This window comes from Vanessa atalanta, chromosome 24, assembly GCF_905147765.1.
Source record: "Vanessa atalanta chromosome 24, ilVanAtal1.2, whole genome shotgun sequence".
Classification (NCBI taxonomy): Eukaryota; Metazoa; Arthropoda; class Insecta; order Lepidoptera; family Nymphalidae; genus Vanessa; species Vanessa atalanta.
In genome coordinates this window covers 7,343,148-7,370,652 of record NC_061894.1, presented here as the reverse complement: position 1 = coordinate 7,370,652, position 27,505 = coordinate 7,343,148, and the positions used below count along the sequence as shown (strand labels likewise).

At 34.3% G+C, this 27,505-nt stretch overlaps 1 protein-coding gene across 1 annotated transcript in view; it reads right to left on the bottom strand.

Moving 5' to 3' along the window:
• Window positions 1–11,357: 11,357 nt before the first annotated feature.
• The window catches only part of LOC125073562 (phospholipase A1-like), a 30,283-nt gene continuing 14,135 nt past the window's right edge, over window positions 11,358–27,505 (bottom strand). Inside the window, exons 2-5 of the mRNA XM_047684424.1 lie at window positions 22,596–22,720; window positions 21,418–21,570; window positions 20,089–20,242; window positions 11,358–13,196 (exon numbers count right to left, since the gene is read on the bottom strand). Of these exons, the coding sequence (XP_047540380.1) occupies window positions 12,527–13,196; window positions 20,089–20,242; window positions 21,418–21,570; window positions 22,596–22,716 (1,098 nt within the window). The 5' untranslated portion in view covers window positions 22,717–22,720 and the 3' untranslated portion in view covers window positions 11,358–12,526. The remainder of the gene's footprint in view (window positions 13,197–20,088; window positions 20,243–21,417; window positions 21,571–22,595; window positions 22,721–27,505) is intronic.

The following is a 27,505-nucleotide window of genomic DNA, read 5'->3' as shown; positions in this document are numbered from 1 at the left end:
AGGTATAAAAAGGATTCGTTAAAATAGTCTTTACTAATACTATAAATGCGAAAGTAACTCTGTCTGTCTGTTGCTCTTTAACTGCCAAAGCATTGAACCGAATTTGTCGAAATTTGTTATGATGCACATATCCAAGAAGAACAAAGGCCACTTTTTCATGACTAATGCCTTATAAATAATTTCTAAAATGCGAGTGAAACCGCAGACAAGAACTAGTTACTCATAAACCGACCGTTTACATGCTCGGTTTATCACGGTTCCTACACCTCGCTTGTGTTGATTTTACGTTTAAATTTTTGGTCGAATTTAAACGTTGAAACGGTTTATATAAATATTTTCGAATCAGAACTACATGAACTCTAAATTATCATGAAGACTTGTACATAAAACAACTCACATACCTTAACTTCCATTATATTAAAACCATTCGATACATATATTACTTATAACGTTAATAGCCAATCCGTCCTTCCTAGTTCGTCCGCCATCTTTTTCTTCAGTTCAAAATCCCGCGCTTCTCCGTGCCAGGCAGTACCAGCTCGCCTCACCGCGCCACGAGACGCAAGTGACGGGAGTGCCACAACACGGTGTCGATAACTGAATCAATAATCATACTTCAAACATGTTATTTCAATTAAAAAAAAAACGTATTTAAAAGTCAAAGCAGTACTAAATATTATTATTTCAATTAAAATTATATAAGTATATTTAAAAAATCATGACACAATTAGATGTATTGCTCATTAGGACGTTATTCAAAAAGGAATATAAGCTTTGATGAATGTTATGTATGTACGCAAAAACATAAATTATTTTCCCAGAAATTGTGATGTACATTCTATTAACACTAGGAACAAGAATAAACTTGTTGCTCCAAGTACCCGATTACACAGTGTTAGTAACTCTTTTTTGGGGCAATGTATACGTTTTTACAACAGGATCCCAGAAAACGTTCAAAATTATTCAATTATAAAATTCAAAAGAATCGTTAAAGACCGTTTGTGTTCTAAAGGATATTACAACAAAAATGACTTTTTAGTTGACTGCACACCTTGGGAATTAAATGATAACCTCCAGGCTGTTTCAAATAATTAAAATATAATTATCATTGTATATGGAAAATGGTTAAAAAAATAATTAATATATCCCGCTGAGTTTCTTTCGCCGGTTCTTCTCAGGTCCGAGGTGCTAAATTCCGAACCGGTGGTAGATTTTTGACAATCAATAAGCAAGTGTAAACACTTCTATATTGAATAAAGATTTTTGACTTTGACTTTGATCGTATAAACCCCGATAGAGTACACTGCGAAAAAACTAAAATCAACGAGCCAAATTTATTATCTCGGTGTGAGTGACAGCTACACTTGACGTTCGCCAAATGTCATACTACTTTTACTAGTGTGTGTGAGCGTGGCCATTAGTTGCTCATTATTATTTTCGACACGGTCTCAGCTTCGACAGTCTATGTAAATACAAAATCAAAATCAAAATATTCTTTTTAATCATACACGAACTTTTGGAACAAGTATTTCTACTGGGAAGAATTAGCAAGAAACACAGATATTCTTTTCCACCATTTTAATTACAGATTATATCAATGAATTACAATTAATTTTTTAATAAATATTAAGTCCGCGCTTATCTTTAATATAATCCTCTATTGAGTAATATGCCTTATTTTTAAATGATTTTTTTTGACATGAAGTTTATTTTTTTTAATTAAAAAGGCCAAGTATAAAATAACAGGGGTATCTTATTGTAGAAACGAATACCCAGGAAGGATGTATTAACTTTGTGAAGTCGGAAACTTTATATATAAATATGAAATCCATGTGTCTAATCCAGGCATATAATGGAGAGCTTATTTTCGATGTTTCTGAAATAGAGCCTGCATTTAATGGCGGGCAATTCTCAATCTAAATCTGATCGTTGAGCCATTAACATAACTATATCTAAATCGCTATGATAATTCACGATGATGATGTGTCCTTTATAATTTCCACATTTAAGTATAGAATAAATCCAAATATGCTTACAATATTATTGGCCGAGATTAGCAACCGTGCAATTAACCGATGATTGCAGCTACAAACCTGGTCAAGAAGAACCAATAAAGAACTTTGTAGTTACACTGTTCCAGCTATAAAAGTAATCTAACCTCTATTTAGAGTTACTTTACATAGGTGCACTCTATATACCCTTACTCTCATAACCCGATGGGACGGCAAATCCGAAACGACCGGAAAGAGTTCAGGCGCAGGACCGACGGCTTTTCTTGCTTTCCGAGGCACGGGAGTGTACACACTTCTAATTTCCATACTACAGGCTGTTATATAGAAATTCTATAATAAAACCCAATTTATTTGGATAGGCCCCCCCTGGAGGTGCTGGGATGGCACACGTACTATTTAACAAATAAAGAATTATTGTTTTAAATTAAATAATTGCTTAATTAAATTAATTTATAATGTTAAAAAAAATAATTTAAAATTTAATTATTTTAAAATTTGTAATTATAATTGTAATGTATTATAAAAATTGTAAAGTAAAAATGTTTTGTTGTTAAATTTTTCAATTGTAGTAACACTAGATTTATAAGAAGCATTGTCTTACTAACACTATATGGGTTGGTCTCGAAATAAAAAATAGTTTATCAGATCTGAAGTGTGAACCCAGGACATCGGGATATACCACTTGACCAACGAGCGATACAAGAAATACGTGAATCTAAGGTTTGTAAATTTTTAGTCCTCCTGCCATTGGATTGTACTAAATGTATTCGTATATGTGTGTATTTGTTTCAATATCCACAAAAAAAAAACATAAAACACTCGGAATTAATTAGAGGAGGCCTTTTTTCAATTTAAAACTCAATGTCACCCCTTGTGGTTTCTCGTGGATTAATCTGGAATTGGATTTTTCGAGGCGTGTTACTGTTATTGGGTTCCGTATCCAAAAAGGGATCAGTTCTATTTCTATTGTTGTAAGAAATAAAGGAATATGTATTTTTTTTTCATTGGCAAAAATCTTTATTCAATATAGAAGTGTTACACTTGCTTATTGATAGTCAAAAATCTACCACCGGTTCGGAAATTAACACCTCGGAAAAGAACCGGTGAAAGAAACTCAGCGGTATATTTTGTTTTTAATGACATTCTTAATTAACAATTAATATATTTTCGTTATTCGAAACAGCCTAGAGGCCATCTCATTCCCAAGGTGTGCAATCAACTAAGAATTCATTAGTGTTGTAACATCCTTTAACACACAAATTATCTTTAACGATTCGTTTACATTTTCAATTGAATGTTTAACCAATATTTTTTACAATTAAACGGCGTATTGGCGCTTTAAGAGATATAAACCATTCCTTCGTCAAAGTGCCACCGACTTTGGGACCTAAAATGTCTTGTCCCTGTACCGCCTCAGGCACCCTTTAAACCAGATTACAACAATAGTATTACTGTATGACGGTAATGTATGAGTGCTACCTACCCATGTAACCCACCAAGTAAAGGGTACTTGAAACATCACATACTGCATATTCTTTATTCGAGGCTCATAAAAGCACATTTTGAAACCGACAGTTCGGAAAGTAGATTCTACAGAGAATTGTTACTTAATGTTGTTTACACCTTTAAAGACGTATCACTTTGAATGTTATCCACATCAGATATAAATTTTAAGTGATAAGTTGAAGGTGTAACTTTTTCAATGAATGAAAATAAATAAATAAATAAAAAGAACCGGCTAGAAACTCAATAGTTTCTCAGTAATAACATACAAAGTAGATTAGAGAGAGGGCGACGGAGTATCAATCCGTTTGCCGTCACGACATACAAGTCACTGACTGACTACAATAACTTCCCAAAAAGTGTAGTTCGTATTCATATGCAATTTAATTAACAATTTCTCTAACACAAAGGTTACAGAAAGTAGATTAATGGTAAAAAATGACCCAGGTGAGTTTTCTTGTTCAAAATAGATAACGCAATTTTCATGTAGGCATGTTCTACCGCTCAGCAATCCGAGATATCATTTAGGTCATAACGTCAGAGAGCCGCGTCCAGCCGAGCGATCTATCTCCTGTCTGACACCGTCATCTTTAAATTTGGCAATTTGGCTTCCCCAGAATATGCACAGACGTCTTCTCTAACAACAATTTATTAATTAGAAAGCGCAGTGAGCTTAGTGCCGTTCTTCAAATCAATCCCTTTTTCTTAGTAACTTCACGACCGTTCTTTTGTTGATCTCTTCACAACTGTAAAAAATACATTTATAAAAAAATCATATCATTCAATACAAGATTATTTAGATGATAAAAAAGCGTGGAGCTAATACTTGTTGACTTCCAGGCAAGATGATATACATATATAATTGTACTAGCTAAACCTGCACCTTCATCTGCGCGAAATTTATAAACTCAAACTTCCAACCCCTTAAGAATGGAGTTCGGTAAAATCCATTCTTAGCGGATGTCTAAACCCTATAAGGAAGCCTGCCAAATTTCAAGTTTGTAGGTGTTAGAGTGTCTGAGATTTCGTGATTAATCAGTAAGTTGTATTTCGCTTTTATATATATGTCGGAGAAGCAGGATGCCGAACAGTTGGGTTCGGGGATTGATCCGACATTTGTAAGACTATGTGGGCGTGCAATGGAGATATTCACAAAATAAAACGTATTTAATATCGTCTGATCACTGTATTAATTGATTCAATAATCGTACACCACAATAATATCAAAGGATTACAATAATTCATCTCGATTAAGAGCAAACGGGTTTACAAGCAACCATCGCATTCGAGAGGCTTGTCAAAACATAACGACTCGCGTTGCCATGACACTTACAACTCCATTCGGGGTGACCCGCTCTTATAAGGAAATCAGCCATCAAACATTATTGCCAACTATTCGATTCATTAATTATCCAAATCAACAACCAAAGTAACCACGCTCCGATATATATATAGAAGATTTAACTAAAAGAATAATTTGTATTTTAAATGTTTAAAAAGAGTAACTACTGAATTTCTTGGCGGTTCTTCTCGGTAGAATCTACATTCCGAACCGGTGGTAGCTTTACTTAATTTGGTTTGTGTAAGTTGTCTAACTGTTTTTTTTTATGTTATAGGGAGCAGGAGGCTCACCTGATGGAAAGTGATTACCACCCCCCATGGACATCTGCAACACCAGGGGGGTTGCAGGTGCGTTGCCGGCTTTTAAAATTAGTCTGTGCAAGTTTCGATTTTGCTCAGTTTTTTTTTTTGAGTTTTAAGTTTTTTTTTCAACCCACTTCTTCAACAACTTCTCAACCAACGCCATCCACTAAGGTCAAATATTATAAGGGGTAGTGCACCGCTTACTGACCACTCTAAAGTTACTGCTGTCAGTTTTATGGCGAACTATGCGGAACTCCAATCCAAGTTCAAATGAATTAAAATCATACAAATTTATATATGTACGTCTATATGTTGAACAATGTGCCGTTATTTTAATTTTTACAAGCTTTCGTTTCACTTCGCAGTACTAATTAAATTAATTTAAATTTAAGCTGTTTGTCGTGCGATCTTCGTAGCTATTAGCGGTCTAGACTAATAAATAAAAAAACATTAGGATTGTCTATATTGTATTCAGTGCAGTTTGTCTCGAGCATTATCAATTAAACTGTACTAAAAAATTGAGAAAGATTGTTAACACTAAATCAGTAAAAACGTCGTCAATATCTAGCATACAAAAAGTATAAAGTGGCTTGAGTGAGCCAGTGTAACTTTAACCACAAGGGACATAACATCTTCATATCCAAGGTGGTGGTGGTATAACATCTTCGTGGCGGAGGCGCTTTGGTATAATGTAAGGGATGATTAATATTCGCCTGTATATACCGTTAGTGGTGATCAAAATAGTTATTATTCGCCCATCTATGTCTGTGGGTGGAGGTACCAGTTCACTCCTTCGTCTACCTACTTTAATAAAAAAAAAAAAAATTTCAATATCAAAAGAAAAAACTACAGAACTTTTTATCTTTGCCTATATACGTACCTATTTATATTTGTAATGATTCATATTTTTTTTTCTAGGGTTTTGTTTTATTTACATCGCGTTTCACAAACGAACAAATATACTGTGTAAAAAAGCTTAATAGTGAGTCGTTTTATTTATTTATTTGAGAACTTTCTATCACTGTTTTACATGTATCATGTGTCGTAGCCTTAAATAAATATTTATTTATAATTATGAACAGAAAAAGTCTCATAATGTATGATGTATATGCATCAGGACAGAAGAATATACCACCGAATGGGAAGTGCCATCACACAAAGGTATTGACGCTCTAAGAAATATTTCTTAAATCGACAATGCGCCATTTTGGAACTAAAACGTTTAATCCCTTGTGCCTATAGTTACTAATCCCCTTCCCCTTCCAACCGGAACATAACAGTATAAAGTAATGCTGTTTGGCGCTAGAATATCTGATGAGTGGGTGGTACCCAGATTATCGGAACCGGTAGTAGCTTTCCATTTAATTCAACTAGCACTAGCACTAGCAGCCTGTAAATTTCCCACTGCTGGGCTAAAGGCCTCCTCTCCCATTGAGGAGAAGTTTTGGAGCATATTCCACCACGCTGCTCCAATGCGGGTTGGTGGAATACACATGTGGCAGAATTTCGTTGAAATTAGACACATGCAGGTTTCCTCACGATGTTTCCTTCACTGCCGAGCACGAGATGAATTATAAACACAAATTAAGCACATGAAAATTCAGTGGTGCCTGCCTGAGTTTGAACCCGAAATCATCGGTTAAAATGCACCCACTGGGCCATCTCGGCTCAACACTGTATTCAAAAGTGCCTATTTGAATGAAAAACATTTTGATTTCGATTTTGACGGGCTAGCACAAAGCCCTACCAAGTAAAATACAGTCTACAGTCTATTAATCATATAACATAAGAGAAAACGAAAAATAACCCATAAAAAGTTGAATAAATGAGTACATAAATAGATACATCTAAAATATATCTATTTAAAATACATTTAACGCACATAGTGCCGCGTACAACTGTATTTTACAACATAGATATATACGACCACGAACAAAAACGATAGCTCAGTGTCCGAGACGAAATATCGTCCGTCTGAATGTTCACGATTGAAGAACCATTCAATCCGTTGGAACTCTTTGCGAAATGAATAAAAGCTGGTGCATGCATTTTAATTCACGCCGAAAGTATAACCATAGCTTTATGTGTTTGGTCGTTCTAGACGTGATTTTAAATCATGTGTTGATTTACTTTGAGCCGAGATGGCCCAGTGGTTAGAACACATGCATCTTAACCGATGATTTCGGGCTCAAACCCAGGCAGGCCCCACTGAATTTTCATGTGCTTAATTTGTGTTTATATTTCATCTCGTGCTCGGCGGTGAAGGAAAACATCGTGAGGAAACCTGCGTGCGTATAATTTCAACGAAATTCTGCCACATGTATATTCCACCTCCCGCATTAAAGTAGCGTGGTGAAATACGCTCCAAACATTCTCCTCAAAGGGAGAGGAGGCCTTTAGCCCAGCAGTGGGAAATTTACAGGCTGCTAATGTAATGTATGTTGATTTACACAATCACATAGAAGTATTTTATTATTGTTATATTTTTCCAAGGATCATCTACACGCTTCCATAGACCTGTTATCTATAACTTTTGTTTATCTTATTTCTGCATGTGTGCATTTCTGTTGTTCATGATTTTATTAAGAGACAGAAACACAATTAAAGTGTTTCGTTATTTATTTTTTACTTATGATATTCACAATATTCGATATAAATATATAGATGACATAAATGGTTAAAAACAAGGATATCGTGCCTCCAGTATTTGTCCTACATCCTAGGAAAAACAATTTCATAAACATTTTCAATCGTTTATGTTTCAGACTAGAAAACTCAAAATTATTCTGTCTTCATTCTTATTGAAAATAATCATATGTTAAGAGACAAGATGGCCCATTAAATAAAACACGTTATTATTAACAAAAGATAACTCAACAACGATATACTCAGAGTGAAGTATTTATTAATGATATAGTCCGTCAAGGACTGACAAAAGACAATGGCGCTGGAAGAAATAATAACCATACCACCATAAATGCGCCAGCAACCTTGGGAACCTAGATGTTATGACCCTTGTGCCTGTAGTTACACTGGCTCACTCACCCTTCAAACTGGAACACAACAATACTGTGTATTGGTGTTTGTCGTCAGAACATGTAATGAAGGAGTTTCTTATTCCCAGAAGGGCTTCCACTAACCTTACAACTAACTGCACTAAAAAATAACTTAGATTAGTTTTCTTAAAAATCGAAGCATTTGAATATTTGGAAAAATTAATTAAGTTGTTAAGATAAATGAAAAACGAAATACAATCAGAACTATATATATATATATGACTGTGCGTTGATAAGTTCAGAGAGAGATTTTGTATTAATCATAGTTTTATTATTTTTAATGACGTTCGTGTTTTTTAATCGTTTATATCCGGTCTGAAAAAATTATCGTGATTTTTGTGACAGCAAATTTGTTTATTTGTAATCGAATATTTATGTTAAGTGCGGGTAGTCCCGAATAGGGTAGTGTGTCATAAAACGTGCTGACAGCTGATTCATTCAACTTGTTACCGTCGCACGAGGCAGACACTTTCTAACCCATCGGCTCTTAATCCAAGTTAATCAACCTAACCGTATTATATTTTGTATATTTGTACAAGGAAATTAAATAATAATGTACTAAACAATAAAAATGCATCTTTATTTTTGATATTCCGACATTTTCACGCCCACCATGGAGCTTAACAGCCAAGAAAATTTTAATCTTCATTCATTTTAAACTTCTGTTGATCCGATATATTTATATATACATAACTCTGTATGGGTATTGTGTGTCGAATGCTTTAAATTCCCTGAGGCACGTATAATTTCGTAGATATCTTTAACGACAATTACTCCTAAACAAAGACAAATACAATGACTAAGTGTTACCGCGAATAATTCAAACTCAAACTTCGTCGTCGCGAAACAAATGAGAATTAGGATATGAATATGTATTTGCAAATCTTTAAGATATTTTTCCACTGAATGGGAAAGCTCGTGAAATCAATAGGAAGCTATAAAGTGAACGTATAGCTTGATGTTTAAATTATATTTTAGATTAAACCAAATCAAATTATATTTAATTTAATATGATTTGATTTCGTATCGTCTGTAGTAATAACACATTGGTCTTTAGAACGAGAACTTTGGTACTTTCGTTTTTGTACTAATATACAATCATACATTAAGGATATGACAATACGCTGTTATGAAGTATACAGCTATAATAGGCTTTAATTTGAGTTAAAAAAGCAAGAGATAGATATAGCGCGGTATATTCACTGGGTCATCAACTTAATGTATTATGCAAATGAAGAGTTACACTCCAGAAAGTCTTCTCAAGCTGTTTAAACTACCAGCTGCGATTGTGCTATTTAGGAACGTTATAAGGAAATTATGACAGCCTTAACAAAAACTTAATGGTAATAATTGTTTAGAGATATGTTGATGAAGGTACACACACATACGTTTGTTAAACACGTCGAAAAATCACTGCTGCGTTTTTCGTGTAGAACTGTGTCTTCTGGGTTTTTAATGTCAGAAATATGGTTGTTAAGGTTTGGAGTACGCTCTTTTCTTGAAGGTTCCCAAGTCGTATCGGTTCGGAAAAACCGCCGGCCAAAGCTGGTTTCACAGAGTAGTTGTGCGAGGCAGAAAATGTCTTAAAATATATATAATAATGTAATGAATTATAGAACGTATGGAAAAAACTTATACATGTCATTTATCAACTGAAAATTGAACGGAGTTTGGAATGAGCTGGGAATCCGTGTGGATTCCACACTCAAACTGAAAATTAAAATCAAAATATTATTTATCCAAGTAGGCTCATTAAAGCACTTTTAATTTTTTGAGTGTTGGATTAAATTTAAAGCTAAGGGTTTGGAAAGTACATTCAAATGAGAAGAACCGGCATGAAACTCAGTAGTTACCCTTTTCCACATTTTAGTTACTGAGTATGTCAATAAAGTATAAATAATTTATATATATACTGCTTGTATATAAAAACTATGTCCAGGTTTTTTTATCTTAATATCAAATTGTACCGAGTAATATTCCTTATTTATCATTTTTTTTTTGAACGCGTGCATCTTAACCTATGATTTCAGGTTAAAATCCAGACAGGCACCACTGAATTTTCATGTGCTTAATTTGTGTTTATAATTCATCTCGTGCTCGGCGGTGAAGGAAGACATCGTGAGGAAACCTGCATGTGTCTAATTTCAACGAAATTCTGCCACATGTGTATTCCGCCAACCATTGGAGCAGCGTAGTGGAATATGCTGCAAACCTGCTCCTTAAAGGGAGAGGAGGCTTTTAGCCCAGCTGTGGGAAATTTACAGGCTGCTAATGCAAATCAATGTTTTTTTGACGTGAGCTATATTTTTTTAATAGGACCAGTTAAAATCAAAATAAAAGGGCAGAGACTTTTACTTAGCAAGGAAAAACGACGACTCGTACATAAACGTAATCGCTTTGATGGAAACCAATATTTGCTGCCGATCTGGATCTTCCCAGCGTGCTTTGCTGAACAAGTTGTGCCGCAGTTCTCGGTTACCATTACAGACATGATTATCAAAACACTCATTAATGTTAACCAAGTTATTCTATTCAATTGGTGCTGTGATTTGACTGCAAGTTCGTGGTAATTTAGGTATGTCACATGAATACTGGGAACTTAAGGTGTGCAATAGTTCCGTACCTAATGTGAACGAGGTAGTATCGTAGAAATATAACTTAGTTTCCTGTTAAGAGTTAGAATAATTATACTGTTTATTTTCCTGTGTCTTAGGATACGTTTAAAACAGTTGGCTGACTAAAGGTATTTCGAAATGTACAATACACTAACAGACCATAAAACTACTTCTGTAGTTCCGGTTGACACGTGTCACAACGTAGTATTTGTAACAATATCACATTAAAGCCCAAAAAATGCAAAATCATATTTCATTGTCTAGACCCTGTATGTATTCGAACCAAACGCAAGCGTGATTTAGAAATCGATCTGATACAAATTTTCAGTACAAACATTTATGATTTTCTTGGTTTAACATTTATCCATTGATGTCTCGTGACTAGGAAGCTGAGATTTCATAAACTTGATTAGTGTTTATTATTTGCCTCACGCTCGGTGAGTACTTGCAGATTTCCTCGGGTAATCCACACCGTAAGGAAACCTTCATGACCTGGGTGGAAATAAAAACAACGCTTACTGTAATGGTTGTATTTATAGGTACTAATACAATTTTGACAGATCGCAATTTTAATTCTTACTCAACGCCCTTTCAAATATCAAGTTAGTTTACAGTAAACGTACTGTTAAATTCACAGTATTAGTAATATATTGCACAAAATAAGTTTAAGCTACACATATTTTATGTAAGTAAATTGCTTAAGCTATCTTTAATGTTATTTATTTTGTCTTCTACAATTATATTTTAATATAATGTCATATCACAGATTTAAAAAATATGCCAATTTTTCGATTCTATTAAACTAATTTGATATTATTCGCTATCCTATTTTAATCCCACATGGCAGAAAGGGACAGAAACATTTACAAGGATGCCGTACAATGTACATAGACACAGCATCTTTAAACTAAACGAACTTAAAATGACTACACGACTCATAATTCTAGTTTAGTTTAAATTTTTTGCAATAGAATTATCACAATCAATATTCTACAGTGAGACCTAAAACTTTAATTCCCATTTTACATATATACCACAAAGAATATCACCAATGCTTTAATGTAAATTTTCAGTTACATCACTTCCCCCCCATTGACATTGACATAACCATCACATCATCATCACCATTTTATTTCGTTTTTAATGATCAAGCTATTTCAACAATGTATGCATATTCCAATTCAACAAAGAATGAAGATACACAAGCCTTAGATTTATATATTCTATAAGATTTGCTAATAGCTCAGCTATATTGTACATCACTAATAGTTCTTAATATATCTTTATTTATAATACAAGACTATTTCACTTATCTATTTATTCCCACTTTAATATTACACACTACATATATCCACTTTAACTTTACTTCCAAAGTTCCAGTTATAGCTTCGTCGATGCTCAAAATTCCATATTTTCCCAAAACCATTATGAATCTCATAGACTATTCACTCGACCAATGATATCACGTCAATTAAAATTTAGTTATTGGTATTTTCTAATCTTATGGTTGAAATCGGCTATATTTGACATTGTTATTCTAAATAACATTTCTTTGATTGAAATGACGTCATAAATCATATGAATTAACACTAACTTAGAACCTAGATAGTTTTTTCAATTGCAGATACCACATACGTATATTTTGTACTTACAAAAATAAGTAAACATTAAAACGAAATTTAAGCTGTTCAGCTTACTAAACATCGAACTCATCATCCGAATTGATCTTTCTTAAAATAGATTGGAATATATCACTGTCCTTCTTCAAACCATCCTTGCCTCTATAGTACGGGAACTCATTGTGCGTTGGTAGAAAATATATTCCAGGCTTAGAGAAATTCGCAGCGGCACCTAAATAGTTAGTAACAGTGTTATTGCACTTCCCTAGTCTTGCATTTTGGACGGAGTCACATTCCATACCGATAAACTTCTTCGGATGTTCTAATGCCTGCCACCAATAGAAAATAGCTCTTATGTGACTACATATAACCAGACAAGGTATGTATGGTATATCACTCGGTTGAAATTCCCCGCCATTTGCATAGAAATCTATATGACCTAGGCGTTCAGCTATACCGAAACCATCAATATTAGTATGAACGACATCTACTCTCTCTGCGTCTGAAGAATCAAGTCTCTCTTCTCGTGGTAACGCTCTGTAGCAAGGACCAGCGGGATCTAAACCAGTTATTCTGGCTATCTTTTTCCCTGTTGCAGCGTAGAAGTATTTAGCTGCGTGAGAGGATACGTGAGCACCAAGACTTGCGCCTACCAGTTCAAGGTTTTCAGCGGTTAGGCCATATTCAGTAAGTTTCACCAGAAATTCCCCAACCTTCTTACCGATGAATCTTGTTAAGCGGACTGATCTGAAACAAATTACATATTTTTAATTAAATTAATTTAATAGTTATTATAATAATTCAATAAAAAACAGGATAATCATTAATTTTCAGTGGAAACCTAAAAAATGAGCCGAGATGGTCCAATGGTTAAAACGCGTGCATCTTAACCGATGATTTCGGGTTCAAACCGAGGCAGGCACCACTGAATTTTCATGTGCTTTACTTGTGTTTATAATTCATCTCGTGCACGGTGGTAACATCGTGAGGAAATCTGCGTGTGTCTAATTTCAACGAAATTCTGCCACATATGTATTCCAGCAACCCGCATTAGAGCAGCGTGGTGGAAAATGCTCCAAAACCTTCTCCTCAAAGTGAGAGGAGGCCTTAGCCTAGCAGTGAGAAATTTACAGGCTGCTCATGGACACCAAATAACAAATGAAAATGCGTTCGATAATTTTAAAACAGTGAAAACATTGTATATTACGATTACATTCATATGATTTGCAATTGAGGTAATGAAATATAATGTACATTAATCACTTCACAGCCACATTATGAAATTATTTTCGAATGTAAGTAATTATTTTTTTAAGCCACTACCGGCTTGGCTTATCGAGAAGAAATACAAAAAAATTCAGAGGTCATTTCAACCAATTCAATTAAATAGTTACGCTATAGATCTGTGCACACTAAGAAGCGTGCATTAGTGTGTGTTCGATCTTACAAGATGTCTTAGCTATAACTAATGATATAACTAATGCACATAAAAAAATGGATTGTATTTATTGATGCACGCCGGTAATTTAACTTTGAGGTTTGCGCCTTCATATGCTAATCTATACTAATTTTATAAATGCGAGAGTATCTCTTTTTGTCTGTCTGTCTGTTTGTTGCTCTTTCACTGCCAAACCACTGAACGCAATTTGATGATTTTTTTTATAAAGCTGGAATTCGAAGAAAGGCCACAGGCTTTTTATGACTAACATTTAACTACCAGAACCTAAAGCGCCGGCGAAACCGCTGACATAAATTAGTCATACATAAATTTATCATTACCAGTGACTTGTAAGCCTTTTTTACCATCTGTATAATCTCGTATTGAGTAAGCCTCATTTATTAATATTCCAAAAATAAGCTTAAGATTTATTAATTGAGATTATTACGACATGTATTAGAAAACATTTATCTAGCATTTATTTAGCTTGTTGTTCAACGGGTGTGAGGTACAAACCCCCCGCCCCCCTTCTCAGGTGTTCAACTTGCCTCGTATAAAATTTCATCAAATTCGGTTCAGTGCTTTAGTCGTGAAAGAGTAACAGACGGACAGACAGATGAAGAGAATTATTTTCGAATTTAAAATATTAGTTTAGATAATTTCAAATACCAATTTATTTTATGACGTAACATATTTTTTTCAATTAAACTCAACAACGCTTCAAACTTATTTGATTGATTGTGCAACTTGACACTAGAGTGACATGACTGTCCATGATGGATTCCATGTTGAAGGATAATCGACCTATGTACTATATTTTAGTACTTAAAAACTAAACACTGCAATTTACTATTTCGTTGTATCTGGTTACTCTTGGATTTTGAATTATCGTGTGTTTAATTTGTATTTATAATTAACATAGATCTTGTTTAATTATATCGTTGTTTATATTATTTATTATTTTATGAATCTTGTGTGTTGTTTTTTAATCGTCAATGAATAAGATCTGGGCGTCGAGAACAGCAAATGTTTTTCTAACCGACGTTCAAAAAAAGAACGTTTCTTCTTTTGTTTAGGTGTAGTTCCCGTTTGGTAATTTAAATTTGAAGTAATTTTTTTTTTGTTTAACTTTTCCTGAATAAATATTTACCTATAAAGAAAACTTCAGTACCAACAACGGCCATATAGAATGTTTTCAACGGCGTACTATTAAGGTATAAGTGATCACTTGAAAATCATTGGTTCTTGTTTGAAATGAAAAGATTTGGACAATGTTGGCCAAATATCGCCAAATAATTATAAGCTTAAAGTGTAAACGACAAAACATCTACCAACTTCTAGAATCCGAGCTGCTACAGGGAATTTTTCCTCAAAAAATCCTATAGATTTTTACTATCCCGGGGCTTGAATCCAGAATTTACGAGTGTATAAGCAAACCACTGAACTGAATCCCTCCATATGCGTAATAAAAAGTACCCATTCATTTTAGGACCTTTTTTATGATTTAGATTTTAGGCCAGTTGGTAAGTGATCACCACGCCTAAAGACATTGGCGCTCTAAGAATTATTGACCATTCTTTACATCGCCAATGCGCCAACCTTGGAGCTGAGATGTTATATCTTTTATACCTTTAAACGTATTCAACTTGTTCCACGTATGAATTGAAAACACCATAAAATTTATGATTGACTTCCTTATTCCGCATAGAATATACCATTATTATAAATGTACGTACATATGTTATTATTAAAATAACTATAATGTTGGACATCATTTGAATAGTTATTACATTTTTGTTTTAAATTATTTAAAAGCGTAGCGTTGAGATGGAAAACCCATCGTGTTTTATATCTTAATATCTAAGGCTGTGAATTCAGGTCCTCGAGTTGAATCCTGATTTACACCAACACAGATCTGTAAAATGATGTTCCTTGGAAAGTACGACAAATATTAAGGCTGTCGATCCGGTTTATCAGTAGGCAGTCTTCAGTCGAAATTTGTTCTGAAAACTTTATTTATAAAATTTAATTTTTTACAGAAATTTCTCGATAATACTACTGAATCAAAGTGAAATTTACTTTTTATATTAATGACGTAAGTTACCGCCCTTAGAAAATGCAATATAAGAAAACCTCAGCAGTAACTGTTACGTCATTCGTATATGTATATACTAACTCCCACACAGCCTATATACGCTATAAATATTGCTCCTAGGTCCAGAGAGTCTTGTACAGAGATCTACCACCGAGTAAATAGATTCTTAGATCAAATAAAGGCAAGGGCAGGTATCGGCTTCAGACGAACCTAACTAGGGTCTTGTTTGAACTCGTTCATTCGATACCGTTCCTCTCCTATACGAATACTAAGCGAAATTCAAACTGTGCAGAACCTAGACATTGCTGCGTACATTCAAGGAATAATCTTAATTTTCGCCTCAGTTACATGACTATATAGAATTAGTAATTATCTTATAGGGTAAAGAATACGCGTTTAAAAAAAAAAACAAGAGTAGCAATGTCTCAAGTTAATTAAGGAACTACTATAAATAAATATATAAAATAAATTTTGGACAACGTCACATACATTACTCTGATTCCAATGTAAGTACCTAAAGCACTTGTGTTAAGGAAAATCAGAAGTAACGACGGTACCACATACACCCAGACCCAAGACAACATAGCAAAACTAATGAACTTTTTCTACATCGACTCGGCCGGGAATCGAACCCGGGACCTCGTAGTGTCGTACCCATGAAAACCGGTGTACGCACTACTCGACCACGGATGTCGTCTACTAATTACTAATATTCCTATTTTCTAGTTTTGAAATGGAAAAGTCCATTGAATAAACTTGAAATTCCGCGGGTGACCCACTAGTTTACAGTTAATTATTGTACTATGTAATTGAGAACGTAATATTAACGTGCCACTTAACACCTTCTTTGGCTGTAGTCAGTCAAGGAGACTTCTGATGATGAACCCATTCGTCGTCCCTTTATATAACATATATTTTGTTCAAGACTCGCTAGACGATACCTATCTATTGTAACAAATAAAACGCATTCTTTGTTTTTAACATTCAACATTCGTTATTTTATTTCTTTAATACTAGTTGTCGCCCGCAGCTTCCAATCCATTTTAAGCTGCTCGTCAAGAGTTAGGCATATAGAACCTATATCGTTGCTTGGAGTTCAAGCTTGCTTCGCATAAAATTAAATCAAATTTGTCCGTGAAAGTGAAAAAGACAGAGATAGAGTAACTTTAGAATATATAATATTAGTATATATGTATGTTATTATGTATTGTAACACATATAATAACTATACATATATTTTAGCTTTGCGCGCTGCGTCTTCATATAGACTTTAACTAAAAATCACACATTCATTTGACACAATATGCCTAAAATTAGTAACAGAACTGATTTATACTGTTTTAACTACTGTAATTATTTCATTAAATTACACCTAATCGTTATTTCGTCAATTTACGAATCTTTGTGATCCTCCATTTTTATTTTGCTCGAATTATTTTTTTATATAAGCCCGCCAAAACCACTTATCGTATTTCCACAGATAATAAAATCCTAAGTCGAGTTATACCTAAATAGTTTAACGAAATTAACGTTCGATTTCAGTGAACATAAAAAATGATTGGTTTGAAATATAAAGTGGGTATTATTAATTAATGTTCTTAATTATTATAATTTTGTGACATTATATAAAGGATAGTAAGTATTTTTCATTTATGTGGGCGATTTAGTTAAAATAGTAACGCTTATTTCTAATCTTTGAAGCGGTAACTCTGCTCTTACAGATACGAGGACAAAGTAATCTCGCTAGCCCTACAGGGAATACTTTACTAATGATATAATATTTAGTATTTTGTGGGAAAGAAATAATTACACTAGTAATCATATAAATGTGGAAGTCAGTATGTCTGGATGTTCGTTACGCAATTAAGCACCGGACGATTTTGGCTGAAATCCGGACTAGACATAATACTTATGATAAGTACTGTATACTATACAATGTATAAGAATACATTTATGACTTTATAATACTACTTAATACCTGCACTTAACCTCTAGGGAACCAGTTTTCACAGGCAGTTTTTCTGAACCGATTTGACTTCAATAAAAAAAGCCTAATACATTTCTGAAAAGGGGCAACGCGGAGAGCAGGTGTCTCTCGATGTTGCAGATCTCTATGGGCAGTGGCAGTCGCTTTCCATCAGATGAACCTCCTGGTCGTTAGCTACCTATAGCGTGAAAAACCCTCACACCTGAGTGAAAAATAGTTTCTCATAATGCGAATGATTTTAAAGTGTGACCAATTACAATAGATGATTTAGTTATGACATATTGGATCGCTATTTGTAGTCATTACACGTTTAATATATTATGGACGAGATCACATGGGATTAAATGGCTTTCATAGCTATATATATGAGCCGCTATGGCCTACTGGTTAGAACGAGTAAATCTTGACTGTAGATTGCGGGTTCAAGCCCGGCACTCTCACTCGGCAGTTTTTTGTTTTCTGTTTTACCAATGTTGTGGAATCAGTTCTATGTCCTCTTCTCAAAAGGAAAGAAGTTATTTTTCGAAGTTATATTCCCACACCAAGACTTTTAGTTTCCTGATCCTCAGATTTGTATCAATTTTGTGCTAAAGAGAACTCAATTTCTTAAGCTTGAATTTTTATAGTCTCTAATTCTATTTTTCAAATCTACTACTAACTAGACTAGAGAAGACTAACTAATGGGCTACCTTTTTATGACATAGGTAGGTAAATGGTCACCTGAATATTAACCAGACCATTGGCTACCAACCTTGGAAACTAAGATATGTCTCTGGTGCCTGTAGTTACACTGCTATAAGTATAATGATATCAGAGCGAATGACGCAGACCCATCTATAGAAACATCACTGACAACTCTTAATTAATGCCAAGATCAGATCTGAAAAGAGTGACGTCACGCGAATGACTTACCAACAATAATAATAAGCAATCAAAGATTGAAATTATTTTTATAAGTGGTTTTTTTTTTGTGTGTGTAAAATTTCAAGGTCAAATTAAATTTTGACGTGCTCAATTGCCTAATCGATATGTAAGCGTCATTATTTTTTCAATACATAAAAATTTCTTGATATAAATAAAAAATAAGCTAACAAGAAATATTCACAGACCAAATAAAATAATCATGGTTTGGTCTAAAGTCATTAACAATTTCATCTCAAGACGCATTTAAGTCTTACCGAGGAGAGCCCAGTGGTTAGAACGCGTGCATCTTAACCGATGATTTCGGGTTTAAGCCCAGGTAGGCACCACTGAATTTTCATGTGCTTAATTTGTGTTTATAATTCATCTCGTGTTCGGCGGTGAAGGAAAACATCGTGAGGAAACCTGCATGTGGCTAATTTCAACGAAATTCGGCCTCATGTGTATTCCACCAACCCGCATTGGAGCAGCGTGGTGGAATATGCTTCTAACCTTCTCCTCAAAGGGAGAGCAGGCCTTAGCCCAGCAGTGGGAAATTTACAGGCTGCTAATGTTAAAAATAATAATAATAATGAGACTGAGATACGAAGCTAAAAAATAAATCCAATATATGTAAAAAGCGAACGCAGATGGAAGTATCTAGAAAATATTCATGCATGCAATTCTCATTCTATATGCAAGCATTGTTTTACAAATAGACACCATTGTGTGCGGTACGATTGTTGATTAATATTGTTTAAAATCAAGACGTATTACGATAGCTTTCAGACACTACTTTAAATGAAATTCGTTCTATTCTTTTTTTAAATATCATATAGATTAGCTGACTGGCAAATGGGTTACCTGATTCTGTAGGTAGGTTTATTTATTTATGTGTGTGTATGTGACGCCAATCTCTGTAGTAAAATAAAGTCGCTTCCCGCCATGTGTACGGTTAGATCTTTATTATTAGAGACAGATTTTAATGAACATACAAGCCGAGTGATTCAAGAGGAAGATTTACATGTGTAATACATACATATTATGGACATACTTCAACTTTCTTAGCCCAATAAAATACAAGAATATTTCTTAGTATGTTTGTTTTTCAATTTAAAGTTCTATCTGTATGAAGCCGGGACACGAAGCTAGTTCGATGGTATATTAGTTGTTCCAAATTAATGTAATTCTATAAAGAAAATTGTATCGAGATACTTACTTCGGATATATGTAAGTCAGAAATTGGAAAGTCTCAGTGATTAGGACGTTGTAGCCCCGCTTGGAATAAGCAGTTCCAACGGCTTGAGTCTGAGGTAACACCGAACTGTCCAGAAAACCGACGGCGTATAAAACTGTCTTCTTGTTCTTGAAATCTGTGAACAGATAACCAATTATGACAACGATTAACAAATGTTGAAAGTAAATAAAGAAAAGCCTGTGATTGTCCCATCGCTGGACGAAGGCCTCCAATCAACTCGACGAGAAGTTATTGGTAAAACTGTACCTTCCATTACAGGATACCACAGATGGCATATGAAAGTTAGACTACAATTAATATTTTTAAAAATAAAAAATAACATGGTATGATAATATAATTGATATAAAAAAATCCTGAAGTATTGCTTGGCGACTAAAGTATATTAAATGTCAATTGATAGCCGTTAAAGGTCTTATTGCTGGGCAGAGGCATAAGGCGGTTTTGAAGAATATTCCACTTTCGATTTGGTGATGCGAGTTGGTGAGTGGCAGAATTACATCTAAAACGACATTCTCACTGTTTTTCTTCACCGCCGAGCACGAGATGAATTTCAAACCCAAAATGATTTTCGTCGAATTTGAACTCTAAACCCTAAAATCTTCAGTACAGCTTCACGTGTTCTGAACACAGGTACTGCTCGACGCTTTGGTAGTATTATTAACAAAAACAAAAACTATTCTTTAACAACGTAATTTAACACTAACTTATCTTTCAATCTCTGATGACGCAATAGAAGACCAATTAACGTAAAGCGTCGGATTAAAGCCGACAGTTAATCTCGCTTTGACTATCGTTCAAGAAATTGGAGGTAAGTCGAAATTGTAATATTCTATAACAATTTATCAGCGTATTTCCAAAGTAATTGATTAGTTTCGTACATCAAAGATAACATATATTTTGATATTAGCAAATAATTTACCACGAAATCCGCAACTTTATTTATGTTGTGAAAAGGGAGCTATTTATACTTGATTTAGTAATGGCAAAAAAAAAATACCACAAATAATTTTGATTGAAATGCTATGTAAATTAAAGTAAAGAAATTTACTATCGTCGCCGAAAAACGTCTGAATAATTATTTTTTTCTAGATGGTGCCCTGGAGAGTTTAGTCAGTCAGACTGACAAAATGTCCTTAATGCCTGAATAAACTGGCTCAAGCAACCTTCACAGTAATACGAGATGTCAAGGCTATTTGACGACACAAATAGCCTTCGAGATACCCACGCTACCATGAAGGTAAATCATCCTCGAGTTACCCTCTATGCAACCGCAACTTTAAAACGACGTACCTATGTGTTTCTCTTTGGGTATGCTTCTATGTGCTGATAGTATAGGAAATTGCTTTCTGAGGATTTCACCAGTGTCAGATATCCTGTGCACTATGATCTGTAACATATTCATCATAACCGGAGTGATTGTTGCGTTCTTCGTAACACCTGGACCTGAAAATTTTTATTTAACTGCTTATGATAAAAGTTTTTGGTGAAGAGTCCTTACTTCCAGTAAGGAAAGTTCGAACGCCTTTTTAATTACAGAACGTGACAAAAATGCTTTACATCTTCAGTTCAGATTCTTTTTTTTATGATATAAGTAGGCGGATTAGTCAGTAAAATGGCCAACTGTTGGTGAGTACCCACCATCGCCAACAGACAATGGGGCCCAAGAAAAGTAAACCATTCCTTCCATCGCAAATACGCTATCAACCTTAGGAACTACAGTAGCAAAGTTGGCGGCGTATTTACTACACACGTACTAGTTAGTAGTGTAGCCTGTAGTTACACTGGCTTACTCACCCTTCAAACCGGAACATAGCAATATTAAGTACAGCTGTTTGGCGTTATAATATCTGATAAGTGGGTGGTACCTACCCAGACGGGCTTGCACAAAGCCCTACCATTAAATAATGTAATGACTGTACCACTTCAGTTTTTATTAACCCCATATCAAATAGTAACAAAGTGAACTGTTTTGATTTTTAATAAATTAAATTCAAGTATTTTTAATTCTGGTTGTTACAGAATTGCTAGTATATGTCTATTGTCTGTATCTAATAAACAAGGAAGTGTTCCAAAGTACTCTATAGTTTTATATTTCATTAACCAGGCTTCGCTCGGTAAGAATAAGGTAGAATAAGGAATAAGGTCGGCGTTTTTTTCCAATAATCATCATAATAACAGCAAATTCACACAACATCTTCATTACTTAAACACATACCATCCTCATGAATCACTCCGTACTTTTGCGGAAACCTTGTGAAAATCATTTTGGTAATTTTTGATTTTATGCCGAACAGATTCTGCGGACTTTATTTTATAGAGTTTTTAAGACTACCAAAAGTTATGTCAACTAATTTACGTACACATTTGCTTGGAGTTATTTAGATAAACAAGTAACTAATAACCGAATATTTGAGTTTTATTTAAAATTCCTCGAAACATGATAAAAGCATTGTTGTAATAGTACTCACATTCTGGTATCAATCCAGCTGGATAACCAATTTCAGGCCGTGGTTCGAAACTGTGGACTCCCGATGGTCCCAATGCTAATAAAAATGCCAGAACGCATGTCGTCTCTGTCACTCTCTGCATTTTACTGTAAGAGGAAAAGGATAGTGAATAAATAAATACTTTTAAATATCCTATAGACTTTTCTCCCATTATCTTATTCACAACTATTGATATGCCACGATTGTCTAGTGGGTAGATAGGGCCACAGATCCCAAGGTTCTGGAATCAAAATCCAGGTCAGGCCGATAAAATGTTTTCAGGTTTTTCCGTCGAAAAGTTCTCAGTACCAGCCGAGAGTCTAGAAATTGGAAGTATGTACACTCCCGTGCCTCAGAAAAAACGTAAAGGTCCTGCGGCTGAATACTTTCCTGTCGTGTTAGATTAGCCGTCTCATTGACTTAGTGAGGCCATAGAAAATGCACCTGTCTTTGGACACTCATTTTTGTACTTTGATATGTCCTGCGTAATAGACTGATCTAACATGATAGAACTAATCCGATAAATATGTAATTTTCATATTATGTAACTTTACTGCTATATGATAGAAAGACAGCACATAAGCTAAATAGTATGTTATATGTTGCATTTGTTTCAAATAACTAAAATATAATTATCATTGTACATGCAAAATGGTAAAAAAAAAATCATCCTGCTGCGTTTCTTTCGCCGGTTCTTCTCAGGTCCGAGGTGCTAAATTCCGAACCGGTGGTAGATTTTTGACAATCAATAAGCAAGTGTAAACACTTCTATATTGAATAAAGATTTTTGACTTTGACTTTGACTTGGTTTTGTATACAGAATATTGTCGGTTCAGCTGAATGACGCTGACAAAACTATTATAAATTACAAGAGACAATCATTAATTATCACAGGCACAAGGGACATAACATCTTAGTTCCCGAGGTTGGTGGCGCATAGGTGATGTAAGGAATGGTTAATATTTCTTACAGCGCCTTTGTCTATGGGCGGTGGTGACCACTTAACATCAGGTGGCTCATATGCTCGTCCACCAACCAATGCCATAAAAAAAAAGAGAACTTTACCTTATGTAATTTTCTAGGGTTCCAAAATCTCTACAGCTTCAATAGCGTAAGATTTTTGTCCCAGTTATTATGGGACGATAGCTGCACATAAAAAACGATTATAGTCTCATTTTAAAGAACTCCAGGCGAATATATGCGGAAAAATAAAGAGGATTTTTGATTGTAATTTTCTAAATTGATACAATTTGAAAAAAGAATTAATTTTAGAGTACGGAAATATGCTGCTGGCCGGTAAAAAATTAAAAACAAAATTAAAGTAAATGGTTATCGACAAAATCAAATTCTAACTTAACCAATGTAGTTTACATTGGTTAATGTAGTAAAGTATTGAAAATTTTATTTGAATAATGTTTCATAATTTTGGTCCCAAATGTAGATGAGAGATATTCAGCGTAAAATGAAATGAAATCAAAATTAAACCTTTCATAGGTTTCGAAAATCATTCAATAGTATACAGAGAATGAACAACTAGATCACTCGATCCTAAGGACGCTGCACGATGTGCCCGACTGCACTAATGTTTACGAATAAAATTATTATTAGGTGCCACTTACAAGCATGTCTATTTGAATCTTTCCATAGTGCTACATAAAACAATTAGCGAATCTTGCCATCGCGATGTAGAAATGTCTACTATTTGATTTAACGCCATCTAGTATTCATAAGTTAAAATATATACATAAATGGACAACTACTTACTACTATTATACTTGACATATATAATCTCACCCAAGAAAATATCCGCTGTCTACGAAGAGAGTTACTTTAATGCAATATATCGTCGTACGAATTAACAATCGGTTAATTTAACTCAAATAGTGTTGCAATTCGTTAGTCCACTATCGATGAACTATCGATAGTTAAGGTGTTAGCGATAGAATCGATAGTCTATCGATACTATTGTCACGCGTCCATGCTATCGAAAGTATCGATAGTAGTGATCAAAACGATACTATCGATATCCTGAATAGTTTTAGAGATCAACTATCGATAGTCAAACTATCGATAGTTCTGCAACGCTGCTCAAATTACAAGATCATTATACGAAGGATAATCGTAGAATATTATTGCAACAAATTTATTCGGAAAAGTGTTCGTTCGTATTTCCTATTTTAAAAGTTATACATGCGGTTGATTCTTGGAAGATTTAATGCTATGATATGAATATAATTTATAGTATAAAAAGGTTCAGAAGTATATTGAATTCTTCAATAACGAACTTTTTAAAAAAAAAATACTGCGTATCCATAGCATATAGCATCAATAGCGGTTGATTTCCTGTCATTTTGACGAGTTCCATTACACATCCTCAGAGTTTTATATGAGACATTTCGAATTAAACTTCATTCGTACCAAAGAATATTTTCCAAATCGCTCTATATAATAAAATGCCCGAACAAACATACAAAAAATATAAACATCCAAATTGAGCACTTCTCGGTCATTTGGGGTCAGTTAAAATCGTAATGCAATGTTATATTTAAATTGAACCAAAAAAGTTCCTCTTTAATAGTAGTCGCAGTAAAACCTTGAAATTAAAAATATAAAGGAGGCAAGTCGGGTGTAAAAGCGAACGTAATAATGACAGTTTCAATACTGTTCAATAATCAGATTATTAGAAAGCATTATCTATGAATATATAAAAGAAATAATCAGGTCAAATTATAATATCAAGCTCACTAGCCCTATTCTGTAAGAATAAAGTCGATCGTGAGTTACTGAGTGACAACAATTACTGTAACATTATCTATCTGTAATAATAATTAAGGGAACTTATTTTTACTTTTAAAACCGGACATCGAGGATTCCGTACAAAGTTGTAGGTGCATATTATAAAAAGTTTTATATCAAATTAAACCTATACTCATAAAAAAGGAAACAGGATTTTTTTAATTCTTCCATAAATCAAATATATATATATACATATCATAAAATTATCAGGTGATCTCTTTGATCGTCTGCCTACAGATATCCCAAAAAAAAAATATTTAAGCTTCTGCCAACGAAGCCCTTTCATTCGATACCCCACATGACACGGTTAACACAATTAATTTGGAAGGCCGTTCCTGGTATAAAAACCCTGTGTTTTAATGATTTAATAACAATTAATGTATAGTTTTCAGATTTTTCCCACTACTTGTAGAATAAGACAATATTACTAGGTAGATTTCGTAGTTCTAGGTAAACGGTAAATATCCTATAAATTTTGATTCCCTTGAGTGTCGAAATATAGGTTTTCTGCAGCATAAACTGCCGTATTTTTTTATGTTAACTTAGGAGTTTGATTTTTTTTTCACAGCTTAGGTCGTATACTTGAGTATATCATTTTAGTAAGGGTTAGATAAAAGTTTTTGAGAGACAGACGGACGGCCAACTAATCAATTAGTTATATAGGGATATCCCTATAAGGATTCCTTTTCCTTTTGAGGTACGGAACCCTAAAAACCTCAAAACCAATTTGAAAAACTTATTTTCAAAAGTGTGAGGTGTAATTAACAATTTGTTAATACTTTATTTATTACTAAAATTAAAGCTCACTTTTGTTTGTCAGCCACCTCGCGCGCACGATCGAGCGGAAAATAGGGGAGTCTCAGCCTCGGGAATTGATACTGTCGCCTGATATCTGCCCCATTGCAGGCATCGATGGCAGCGACGATTAGGACGATGACAACCACCGGACTTTACAAAGCAACCATCGGACTATATAACCAACATCAAATAAGACACCATCGGGCCCACCAGATCTGACCCTACGGGTTAAAATAAAATGCCGCGATAGCCGAGGCTACCGGTGAGGAACTGCCCGGGTAAGAAGGGAAACCTCGGGCACTCAGCTGATTTATGGTTAAGCAGGAAGACGACTTCTCTATCTCTTCTTTTTGTTTTATGATCTGAGTAAAAAATAACGACCATGATGTCTTCCTGACCGATTTCGACCAGGGGGCCAATTTCAAGGGAAACTAACCGACGCAGGACATAATACAGTGAACGAGTATTGAGCAAACACAGGTGCACTCTTTATTCCTGAACTCTCATAATCCGATACGACCGGAATGATTTCAGACACGGGAATGTTCAGCCTTTAAAAATCCAGGCGCCGGGATGTTACTGATCTGTTATCGGCATGACCTTAAACCCAAAACCCAAAGCCTTATATCAAGCCACTAGACCAACGAGTAGTCAGACCACAGTAATTACAATCATAACGGGCATTACATCTATGATCCTCTACTCTCTTTGAACAAACGAAGAATTGAATGATCAATTTCCCCTTAAAACACATTTGATAGGTATCTGTAATTTAACACGTGAAAAACAGTAAACCTTAGTCGAATATATTTACTTCTATTTTATTTATATTTTTAATATTACAGTAATTTTGAGTTCAGCCACCAATATAAAACGATACGATATAAATATTGGTCACGCCATAACTTGAGAACGATGGTACCGAATTAATCCAATCATTTTTTAAGTTTTCTTATATTTGATAAAATATTCTTACGGTAGGAAAAATGGGCATGAAATTATAATAATAATAAATATTTAAATTTAAAACACAATATCCGGATTGGAATGTAAGTCAACAACGTATCGCAGATCAAAGAAGAGTAATAATTAGAAATAAATTAATAAGTGAAGATGAAATAGCACATCTTAAATCAGAAATTGCTGAACAATTAAGAAGGGAAGCGGATTTAAATAATCAAACAGATACATCGTTGCATTCACCCCATTTACAATCACAACCATTAATTCAGACACACAATATAGTTACTAGCCCTACAACTTACAATATTACACAATCTGATGCTTCTACACAGACA